Below are 12538 nucleotides of genomic sequence, written 5' to 3'. Positions count from 1 at the left end.
TCCGTCTGTAGGAAAACCAAGCGTGCCCTTTTTTTGTACCTACTGTGACGTCGTTTAAAATGCCAGTGCATCTAGCCTAAAGTTTAGTCACTCACCTCATCATTAGTTGACGTTTTCAGTACATCAATTATAGTCGGTATTGCTTACTACTAAAATCGGCAATGTATTATAAATCAAGGACCGGAGAAACCCCCCAACTGATTATGACAGCGGTCCTACAAGCGATATTACCCCAGGAGGGTACCGGCTCTACCAGAGCCGGAGAATCCCTCCCCGAGCAGTCTCGCTCGGGCTGCCCCTCGTATTCTGGGAAGGGCACAGTACCGCGCATGTGATGGACGAACAGGGCAGTAACACCACGGCACCCCGCTCCACGCTTCATGTGGACTTTTGTAACATCAGGGGGATTCACTCCAATTTAAACGCCGTCCACCACTACCTTGAGACGGCGCAGCTGGCCTTGTCTTTCCTTACGGAGACGCAGATATCTCGACCTAGCGATACGTCATATTTAACGTACCCCGGGTACAAAATTGAGCATAATTTTTTGCCGGGAGTTCGGGTTAGGGAGGATATCTGCTGTCGCCAATTTTGAGGGTAGGGACCTGTCTACTCTCTGGCTCCGCGTAGATTTAGAGGACCGAGTCCGCATCTATGCGTGTGTTTACAGGTCCCATAGTGGTAACGCAGAAACCGATCATCTCATGGGCGGCGTTCAAGTGGCAATTGGCGACGTGCTTGCACAGATTCCCTACGCTGAAATCGTAGTCTTGGGTGATTTCAACGGGCACTACAATACCGAATGGCTTGGGTCACGTACCACAGACTACGCAGGGCGGTCTGTGCCTAGTTTTGCATTGGCGTATGGTCTGTCCCATTGGGGAACGTCTGACCATTGCCTGGTAAGGAGCCCGCCGCGTTTGGCACTACAAGTCAGCAGATTGGGATAAGATGCGTTTCTTTTTTGCATCCTACCCTTGGGGCATGGTTTGTTTCCCTTCGAATGATCCCAGTGCCTGCGCCGTTGCAGTAGCCGATGTGAAACTGCAGGACATGGATATTTTATACCCAGCCCTGGTTTTATGCGTCAATCAAAGCAGCATCTGACTGCAAAAAACAAGCGAATCAAACTTAGGTTGCGGCACTGGGCTCAAAGGAGCCGACATGCAAAGTTCTAAAGAGGAAATATTATTAGGAGTTTGATAATAACATAGCAGATACAGTTATATAGTATATTTGATAAAAATAGCACACTAATAATAGAAAAACACAGCGTTCAGCCTCAGCTGACACAACAGATATGAAGATAGTTTTTGTTTTTCTTTTGACATAGAAAAACCAGCAGTCACTCTGAAAAATCCAAACATACGTCATGATTCATACCAGCCAGTCAATGAACAATTGTACTTCTTTGCTCTAACACTCCTCCTCAATTGTTTCTATCAGACTTCCTATCAAGATTCAGACTCCTCTAATCCTTTCACTCACTCACTCGCGGACAATCCTCAATGCACTCCCATCTCACTTCTGCAAAACTCATGCTTTCCTCTAATTACTGCCTTTGTCAAAACATCAGCAACCATTTGCTGTGTCTCCAAATACCTCAGCGTGATTGCTCCATTTTCTATAGTTTCCCGAACGAAGTGATAGCGCACATCAACATGTTTAGTCTGCTGATGGTGCACTGGGTTTTGTGCAATAACCATAGCAGACTGGCTGTCTGTCACAATGGGTGGCTCCTTATCTGTGATTTCTTTAAAAAAAATCTTCGGAGGAATATGGCCTCTTTCGCAGCCTCGGATAAGCTTATGTATTCAGCTTCTGTTGTCGATAGTGCTATACTCATCTGTTTGGAGCTTTGCCATGAAATGGCTCCATTAGCCATCTTGAACACATTTCCTGAATATGACTTTCTGTCAACAAGATTACCTCCATGATCTGCATCAGCAAAGCCTTCAATTTCTTGACATGTGTCCTCAGAGTATACTAGTCTCATACTCTTTGATCCTTTAAGGTATCTCAGAATCCTTTTCGTTGCAACCCAGTGAATTTCTTCATAATTATTACAAATTTGACTAATGAAGTTTGTTGCGTGGGCAATGTCAGGCCTTGTACAGACAGCAACATACATCAATGATCCTATCAGCTCTCTGTAGGGTATGCTGTCGTCAGGTACAGATGACTCTTTTGGTTTTTCGAAACGCTGCCCTGTAACTCCTGGTGTACTAACTGGTTTACAGTTCTCCATTTTAAATCTGCGAAGAATTTTCTCGATATACTCCTCCTGATCGATTTTAATAGTACCGTTCTCTTGTTTTATTCTCATTCCAAGAAAAAGCTCTACCTTACCTAAATCCTTCATCTCAAATTTTGATTTAAGTTCGTCCTTAACCTTTCTCATTTCCTTTTCATCGCTTACGAGGACAGGGTCCTCGTAAGCGATTTTTAAATTGTTCCAGGTTGCATACGCCGTCGTAGCTTTGCGAACGTGTACTTTACACTGGTTCTCTATCAGTAGGCAGATCTTGGTGCGTGCCCGTTGATCACCCCGTTTAGCAACCGCGTCTCCATCAGCTGGAACAATTTCCACGTACTTCCATAAGTCATCGTGTACTAGTATGCACTCAACATCGAATTTCCAACTGTCGTAGTTGCTGTTTCCACTTAATTTCTCTATCGCTGGAAGACCTGAACCGGCCGCACTCGTAGAAGCCGTCATATCTCTGTGTGTACTCTGTGTAGGAAGCTCGTAGGTATTACTGTTCTTCTATTTATTTGCCATCACGGCTCACATATACTCACGCACACTCTAGCGCTTTTACTGCATCTGCACTCTTTAAGGAACGTGCTGGGCCCATAACCTATTAAGAGTTTGATAATAACATAGCAGATACAGTCATATAGTATATTTGATAAAAATAGCACATGAATAATAGAAAAACACAGCGTTCAGCCTCAGCTGACACAAAAGATAAGAAGATAGTTTTTGTTTTTCTTTTGACATAGAAAAACCAGCAGTCACTCTAAAAAATCCAAACATACGTCATGATTCATACCAGCCAGTCAATGAACAATTGTACTTCTTTGCTCTAACAAATATAACCGTGCCTCCAGATTCTTTAAGCGGCAAATCGCCCGTGTGAAATCGAAGCACGTTGTCAAAATCGGCGAGCAGCTTTCCAGTTACCCGGCTAGAACACGCAAGTACTAGTCGTTGTCGAAAGCTGCTCTTGGTAACTTCAACCAGCCGTCCCTGCCAGCAAAAGAGAAAGCCGATCTACTCTGCGCTCTTTTCGCCTCCAACTCGACTCTTGACGACAACGGAAAAATACCGCCAACCATCTCGCGGTGTGACGCCGGTGCTAACGCGTTTATTCCGGCACTCTTATTCAAAAGGCGTCGTCCCTGACTCATGGAAGTCAGCCCTTGTCCATCCGATCCAAAAAAAAGGAGACAGTTCGGATCCGGCAAACTACATGCCTATTGCTATTACCTCCCTGCTTTCCAAAATCATGGAGAGCATAATTAACCGCCAGCTCTTGGTATACCTAGAGGGTCACCAGTTGATCAACGGCCGTCAGTACGGCTTTCGCCATGGTCGTCATGGCATGGTGACAATTATAATTGTCAGCTGTCATCTGTCAATTGTCAAGATTTCTTTTAAGGAGTTCGGGGTAGGTCATAACATTTTATCTCAATGATAAATAATTAAAAAAATAGCTTTAATTATCAAGATAATATTAGCAAATTTTAATTTACAGGGATACAGGGGGATTACGAATTGACATTTTATAAAAGTTACGTTTTTGTAGGACGTTTCACGATTGTGATTACTTTCATTGAATTGAAACAAATGGATTCCATACGAAAATCGGTGAGAACGTCATTTAAATTCAAATATTAAATAATAATCTACTAATTGCAGTAAATTGCAACTAAACGCTTTAAATTGTGATCACATTTTTAAAATAGTTGTTATATATATTCCGGAAAAGTAAGAGAAATCAATAGAACGAAAAGTAGTGTAGGTACCTACTTTACAAATTTAATTTGTAATATTTAATTTTATAAAATTCATCATGAAAATAAAAATACACCTAAGTGATTGAATAGTGGCTGCATCGATCTTGCAGCATTACTGTTTGTTTAAAAATGCTTAGTAAACATAGTTGGTGTGTATTTTTCCTAAAATAAGCGATTATATTAATAAGAATAATAAAACGAAAGAAGAAGAATATTAAACAGTTCAATGACCATAAAAGGTCATGCACTCACCACAAGTAGCACCTTTCCAATTTTGACTCAGGAATTAGCCATTATCGCCATTCCCTTTAATATTTGAGAAACACTGACAAGGTACTTTTTTTTAAATATTTATCCAAATACTTATCTTACAAATAATACACATTGTAAAAACCACAGAGGTTTGACCTCAATTAGTTATCTTAGTCTATGTCTTATGTTATTTTTTTATAAAATAAAATAATTAATTAATATTTTTTACAATATAAAATAAATTCTATACCTACAGACAAATACTAATATCTATAAACAGTCACAATCAGCTGTATGTACATTACTTACATACTAATACCTACATGTAATCAACTACAGATGGTATTATGTACCTTAATTATATTTATTTCAACAAGGAAACTATCTAAAGGTCTATTGAATGAAATTGAAAATTATAGAGTGACTTGCCTTTTAATATATTATATACAAATTGCATTCTTCAGCATGTATCTGCTAAAAGTATAAATATTTGTAAATAATGAATACCTCATGTATTGCAGGTGTTAATGAGTTTTAAAAAACTGCACAGAACAAGAAATAATGTGTTTAAAGGTGATGTCAAAGCTTTAAATGCAGCTAGAGTTAAAATCAATGAGGAGTACAAGAAGAACAAACATGTAACTGACACAGCAGCAATACAAGCTGTATGTATGTAATTATGGTAACTTTATTTATGTTCACTAAGCCAATGTTGAGGGATTGGCTCATACCGCCATACTATAGCATTAAAAATGTTCACTCCTATATCAATTAAATTACCAATAATTCCTTAATAGGCCTAAGGAAAACTTAACTTTAAGTATTGTCAGACCAAACATAAATGGTTAAGGAATGGTTTTGATGTGTAAAAATTTAGATTAACATGTCTATTTCTGTAATAATAAATGCAATAATATATATTAATTTAATTTAAATAATTATTCTGTGATTAGATTTAGATTATTAATAGTGCCCTCATTTTTTATTTTTTATTGATCTGTATGGTAGATATGTCCTCAACTAAAGTGAGAAGGCTTCCATCACTATCTGTGGAGGTACAGAAGAAGGTTCACCTCCTGTTTTAAAAAGGCTACCACATTAATTTGCTTGTGCTTTATAAGTTATGTTTTGTAATGAATTTCACAGAAAACTTATTCCCAAAACACAAAATCACAACATTCACAGTCGAAGACATGACATTGACTGAATGCACTTGGGATATTGTCACAGTAAAAAAAAAACCAGTCAGTTTATTTAATTGTTGTTATCAGACAATTATGTAGAGTGCTGCTATTCAATAAATTTGGATGTTATATAAAATGAAAATTAATCAAAAGCACTTAATTAATTAGCACTTAGATAAGGAACTTGTGAGTGTGGCGGTAAGACTTAGTTCTGCAGTATAGACAATTAAGTCACAAAGATATAGCACACCTTGTTTGATTTAATCATTACCTTCATGTTTTGGGACAATGCAGCCAATATTAACACCATCTTTGTGCTGCAAAACAGGTCTATTTTTGCTATTTATAACCTAGACCCTTATGAATTGAGAAAATTTAAAAAAAATGTTGCACAAGGCCTTAGTATCTTATGCCTGAACTTAAAAAAATAACAAATTGTTTATATTTGAAAGAGCAACATCTCAAGTCAATTTCCTAATATGCAAATATTGGGGTTGAGCAGGTTATCAACTGTAGAGTAGGTCCCGTAGATGAAGCCACAACCTGAGAGTTGAATAAGACATACCAAGATTTATGAACAATATGTCATTCAAAGAGTTGGCTCAGTGGAAGAGCACTCAGGTGGATATCCAGAGGTTGCGGCTTTGAGTCCCACATAATTCATAAATTTTGTTTTCAAATTTAATTTGTGTAATTAATCCCATAAGTGAGCGTTCTCATTTTAAAAAAAAATAACAAATTATTTATACAATGGTTATTTTGTATTGAAAGATTGTAGTGACTGCTCATCTTTTTGTTAGGTATATCAGAAGATTGCCAGCTTATGAATCTTGTTGAAATCTGTATTGTCAGTCATTGGTCAATTGGTAAGTGTACCAAGTCTTGGTGGTCAATTGCAATGCTTTCTGTAATTTTGGAGATCAGACTGGGTAGTTATAGCTTTGGGCCTGTAGTTAGCCAGATCTGAGCTGTCACTGATTTAATGCTGAATATATTTTGTGTTTATATCAAAAGAATATGTGAAGGGTTAAAAACACAAATGGTAAATGTTGCCTTCTAATCATACTCCAGTACAAAAAGTGCTTGGCTACTGAGAAAAAAGTATAGACCTATAAATCTTCTAATTTCCATTCAAGTCAACTATACAATTTGCTATTTTTAAAAGTGATAACCCTCTCTTCTGGGATTAATTACATAAATTAAATTTGAAATATTCAGTGCTAGGATATCCCTTCCACCAACGGCCATTCCCAATATTCACTCCGTTGTCCGGTCAAGTCTGGTTGTGACTTGAGATAAAAATCGTAACTATCATTGACTTTTCTGTCCCAATAAACTTATCGACGGTAACTCACCTTATCCGTCCACGCTGCCTGTCAATGGGAGGACGTAAAGCTTACCAGCGATAGAAGTTTGTATAGAAATTGTAATTCTCGCGTCCCAATATAAGGCGATAAGAACGACTTATCGGGTATATTGGGACAGCTTCAGATTATTGACAGCTAATTACTGACAGTAGAAGGTGAGATTTATCTCAATCTGTAGATAGTATATTGGGAATGCGGTAAATTCAATAAGAAAATATATATTTATTTTTTGACATTCATAAGTGTCATTTCCGTGACCTACATGATGAAAGTAATTTTGAATTTTGATCGGCCGTGAGTAATGTATCATGTTGATAAATCCTGTCTGACTTGTTCAACTCTCAGGTTGTTGCTTCGTCTACAGGATCTACTTTACAGTTGATAACCCACTCAACACCAATATTCGCTCTTTCAAATCTAAACATTTTTTTTTAAGTACTTCAGGGATTAATTACATAAATAAAATTTAAATCTCGCACGGAACGCGAGAGGTTGCGGGTTCTAGTCCCGCAGCTTTCATACATTTTGCTTTCAAATTTATTCGTGCAAATCAACTTACAGTGGATACTTTGAATTATTGTAGATGATAAAATTTAGTACAGACGTAGAGAATGAATTGAGGACTCAAGTTATTCAAGCTAAAGAAGTGAAACCAGGTGTTTTTGGTGAGCTAATTTAATTATAATTATTGTTGTTTTGGAGGTCATTTTATACCATTGGATGAACTGCAAGATATTTATCATAGTATTTCTTAAAATATAACCTCTGTAAGGTGAACTTTAAGAAAGATTTGAAATATGTATTTTTCAATTATTAAAATAAGATACTTAATTGTTGTTTCAGAGGCAAGGATAACAGATGACACTGTTAAGTTAGAGAATGTTCCTTTTGATGAACATGCAGTACTGCCAACTAAAAAGGGAAAACGTAAATCTTGTTGCCAAGACGAGGCAATCAACAAATAGGTTATGTAGTATTGTATGTATGTATGTATTTTTAATCTGTCGATTCTGGTTATAATTTGAAAACATGCAGTCTGTCAATAGAATAGGTATATAATTTAGAAATTTGTTATGTACAGTTTAGAATAATAGGTTAAGAATAAATGCTTTTATAAAAGGCATCTATTTTTTCAAAATTGATTCCTATAGTATTCTTTTTGATGTAATTTCTAATAAACTAGATACTACTACCGTTTTGGAAACAAATGGCTCTCAACAAAACAAAACTCTCCCAGACTTCTTTTTTGCGCTCTTTTTAATGAAATGCACAATATTTTACTGTCATTGCTATTGCTATAAAATAATCTTAATCTAGTCCCAGGCTGTCGGATCACTTAGATATTCATCTGTGGAGTACTAGGATTTATGACAGATTCATTTTATAATAAGACATTATTTATAGATAATACCCGAACAGTGGCTGGGACTTTAAAAGTGTATACATTTACCCTTAAAGTTACTAAGTATCTTATGAAGCCTACTAGAATTAGTTACAAGCAATCTCTTATTTTTTTAATGTTCTTTATTGTTTATAATGAAATACTGTTTTCCAATTACAGCACTACAGCTCATTATGCGGCATAATGCTCAACGTTGAGTGTTCCAACTAAGCTTTCGCGTGATGCGTAGAATAGAACCTCAGATATAGAAAACTCAGTGGCAGAAAATTAACGTGTGGTTTTTATATAAGTTGGCATTGATCCCAATTTTATTTACTACCTATCGGTACCTAGTAACTAATATTGTTTAATGTTGAAAAAAATTTGAAATTTTTCGTCGTAGTTTTTTAAAAATAAAACAATTCAGACTGTGTTAAAAAATGTGAGTATGGATAAAGGTACAAATTTACCGAAAAATGATTTAAATATTCTTCGTTTTTTGTATTTTGGTTTGAGCTGATGGACTTGTTGCCAATGCTCTAAATAAATAAAACTAAAACGAATGAAGGTACAAACATTGACTATTTAATTTTATATACCACATTTAAAATGTGAATACAATTTCATTTTAGAATTCTAAAGTGTACACAAATTTATTGAACAGAATTATACTTTTGTCAACATTTCAACGGCTTGATCGAATAATTTAATGAAGCAAACATCATAAATGTTTTCGTGAAAATGAACATATTTATCGAAATGAAGAAGAAAACATCTTATTTTCTTATTAGATTGCTAACTCTATGAATATTTTTTCAACAGTGACCTTAGTAGGTACACACGCACTCTGCTGGTGCATTTTAAAACTAATTCATGTTCCAAGTAAGCATCAGCTCAATTCGGCATTGTGCGGCACTGAGTCGCATTATGCTCTGTAATTGGAAAACTAACTTTATCACTATTAAGAGCAAAAAGGTGAAGATTTTTGTGAACGTTTATTAAATTTTCATAAATGTACTGACAATGAACAGTCATAATATTTTCTTAGAGAGACCAAGCTGATATATAGCACGAACAGCTCTTTTTGCAGACCAAATACTATATCAATGTCAGCAGCATGACCCCACTGTTAAGTAACGTACGTCATTATGCTGTGAAAATAACTGAAGTACACTTATCTAGCAACATTCGTGTACTCTCTAACTTTCTAACGGCGCGCGTATGCCGCAGAGCTATCTGCTAGTTGGGCAATATGTGGACCCCACTGAAGCTTTTTATGTAACGTGATACCCAAGAAGACAGTAGTGTTCACAAGTTCCATATGAGTGCATATTATATCTATTGTATTGGAATACTGTTTTTGAAGTCGGTTGTTTTATTGTTAAAAATTTTTTACTCCATAATGCTTTAGTTTTAGGAGTAGTTTCATGGTGGACGAAATTCTTTGGACAAATGACTAAAAATGTCAATGCATCCTGTGACTTTTGTTCACTGAGTGTGGTACCCGCATTAATTGATAAGCCCCTAGTGAAACCAAATCGTTTTTTGTTCAATTTTTAATAATCAATCTCTCTCTGCTTTTCCTCAACTTTTAAAATGCAGGAATATTATGTTACGTTTATAGGTCTAGATAGACTTTGTGAAATCGTCATTAAAAATTCAGGTTGATAGTTAGCCTCTATTTTGACCTATGCATGCCACAAAGTGGCAAATCAAGACTCTAAGACTTAGCTTGTCACGCACACAAATCAAATCAAAAGACGTTCATTGTAACTCTTCCTTTAAGCCGCGTATCGACTTCGCGCGCCAACACCTTGAACATTGGTGCACGTTCCATCCGCGGGAAGTGGATACCGCAAAGGCGCGCGTGCCAAAATGTTCGTTAGACGCGCGAATGTGGAGCGTTGGTTGGTTTGTTATCGCGTTGCGAAGGAAGTTCAGTCCTGGCGCGCCCGCCAGTGGGGACGGATGTTTTAAATACTCGTGTTTTCATTGCGTTTCAAGCTATGGCTAACTAAAGCTGCCGTAAATTGATTCAGTTATATGGTACTAAAGAACTGCTATGAAATAGCAAAGGTAGTTTCTATCATAATACACCACTCTAGAGATGATGCGTGGAGGGAAATAAGCGATGAAATAAATGTACCTGTGCAAGAAGTATTAAAGAAAAAAATTACCGTGCTCTTATCATCTTACAGAAGAGAATAATGGAGGATAACTAAAAGCCAAACTACAGGCTCTGAATGGTAACGGATCACTGAATGACGGAACGAAGTGGAAGAGCTGCCTCGCGTGCCAAGAGCTCACAGTTTAGATGTCTGCGCACAGCAGGCACGCTCATTCCCGGCGCGCGAGTGTTATACGATACGCGGCTTTATAGCTTTATCTACACCCATGCTTTAAATCCTGTTTAAATGAACTGTTTCAGAAACTTTTTTTTTATTTATATATTTTGAAACAAACAGTCACATACATATTCAGGTTAACAAAGAGATGTTAGTACTAAATTAGACCTACAGTTTCCTTAAAATTAATATTTTATGACAATTAAGACTAAAGTACCTACAGCAGAGAAAAATAAATTATACAAAATAAAAATAAAAAGAGGTACTAGTAAAAAAAATGTTAATAATAAACTAGGATTTACTAAATTACTTAATTTACTAAATAATAAAAATGTTATTGTTAGGTAGTTATAATCGTTCAAATATTACTTTTTCTTAGCACAATGAGAACATTCTTTTAAAACTGGACAAGGTTTCTTTAAAAATTTCTAAATCAGCAAGTTTTCCATTAATAAGTCGACATGTCCGCCTTATATAACTATTTCCAGCATGGCACGTCCTTACTTTCTTTAACTATGAACAAGGGTTTACTTCGACAAGTACGTATGTTCCTTTTGGGGACTTGAAAACTAAGTGCACATAGTAATAAAGGAACATCAATGTGGTTATTTATGATTTTATAAAGTAGCATTGCATCAAAAGAGTTTCCGCGATCACTTAATTTGACAACATTGTGATTATTAGAAGATTCAGCGTAGCTGGAGTACCTAAAATTACTGTTACAATCTAGTGACTTAACAAATTTTTTTTGGAGTCTTTCGATTCGTTTTCCAAACACTACAGGCATACTCGATGTGACTCCGAACGTAACTATTATATACGATTTTATACGTGGAAGGCCTTTATCTATGTGAGGCAAAAAACTTAGCTTTTAATCCATGATAACTCCTAAGTCACGAATTTGAGTAACTCTAGTCAATTTTTTATTACACAATTTGTAATTGAATATTACTGGTAATTGCTTTCTATTAAAAGTGGTGACAAAACACTTATCGGAGTCCAAAAAAGATGGTTGCTATAACAAAAAGATTCAAAGCTAGTCAAATCAACTTGAAGAGAATTACAGTCTTCTACATTTCTAATAACTCTAAAAAATTTTGTGTCGTCAGCATATAAAAGTAAGTTAGATTTTTTTAGATAGTCACTAATATCGTTAATATATATAAATAATAATGGTTCCAAATGGAACCCTTGTGGAACTCCAGAACGAATAGATTTGTAACGCGATGTATAACCACCTAAGACAACAGCTTGAGAACGATTCTCTATGTAGGATTGTATCCAACGAAAAAGATCGCCGTGTATACCAAGTCGATAAAGCTTATGTAATAAGGTCTTATGGCGTATTTTGTCAAAAGCCTTAGCAAAATCAGTCTACACAGCGTCTACCTATATCATCCAAAGCATCGAGAATGAGTTCACTAAAACTAAATAAATTATAAAAATAAACTAATGTGATACTATTATCACATTAAGGGCCGATTTTCAATCCTCAGTTAAACAACTAGATAAGAGAAATTCGACGTATAGCGTAATTTCGAATTTTTCAACAGGCAGATAGAAGTTATCGAACGAATTAAGACTATATCGTGTGATTATATTTATCGGCCCCTTTGGGAGCTGGTTAAGAGCTATCGGTGTAATAATTTGGACGTGTTTTTAAGTTTTTTAGGCTATAACTATATATTTGTAGATAAGTCATTCCCTAGTTATAAATCTATGCTCATGTCAAAAGATCTAATAACTATCGTCTTTTGACGACTACACACGTAATTTATGTTATAACTATCTAATATAGTAGAAATTCTAATATAATGGATATTTTTGAGACAATGGACGACTTCGCGATTGAAGAAGAAATCCATTTCCTCAACAACAACGAAAACAATTTTAAATTGAAATAAACTGAACAAATAAACGAGTGAATTAGAGGTTTGTTTTTATTGTTGTGATAAATGTCTTATGTCAAAGAAGCATCCTTTGACC

At 35.8% G+C, this 12538-nt stretch overlaps 1 protein-coding gene across 1 annotated transcript; it reads left to right on the top strand.

The window, feature by feature from the left end:
• Window positions 1-3671: 3671 nt before the first annotated feature.
• On the top strand, window positions 3672-7945 carry LOC126980026 (complex III assembly factor LYRM7). The gene is made up of 4 exons (XM_050829659.1): window positions 3672-3874; window positions 4797-4940; window positions 7410-7491; window positions 7670-7945. Exons 1-4 carry the CDS (start codon window positions 3854-3856, stop codon window positions 7789-7791), a joined length of 369 nt encoding a protein of 122 aa, XP_050685616.1. The 5' UTR covers window positions 3672-3853; the 3' UTR covers window positions 7792-7945.
• The last annotated feature ends 4593 nt before the right edge of the window (window positions 7946-12538 follow it).

Source organism: Leptidea sinapis, chromosome 1 (genome assembly GCF_905404315.1).
Source record: "Leptidea sinapis chromosome 1, ilLepSina1.1, whole genome shotgun sequence".
Classification (NCBI taxonomy): Eukaryota; Metazoa; Arthropoda; class Insecta; order Lepidoptera; family Pieridae; genus Leptidea; species Leptidea sinapis.
Note: the sequence above shows the minus strand (reverse complement) of the source record. Positions and strands in the feature narration are given on the sequence as shown.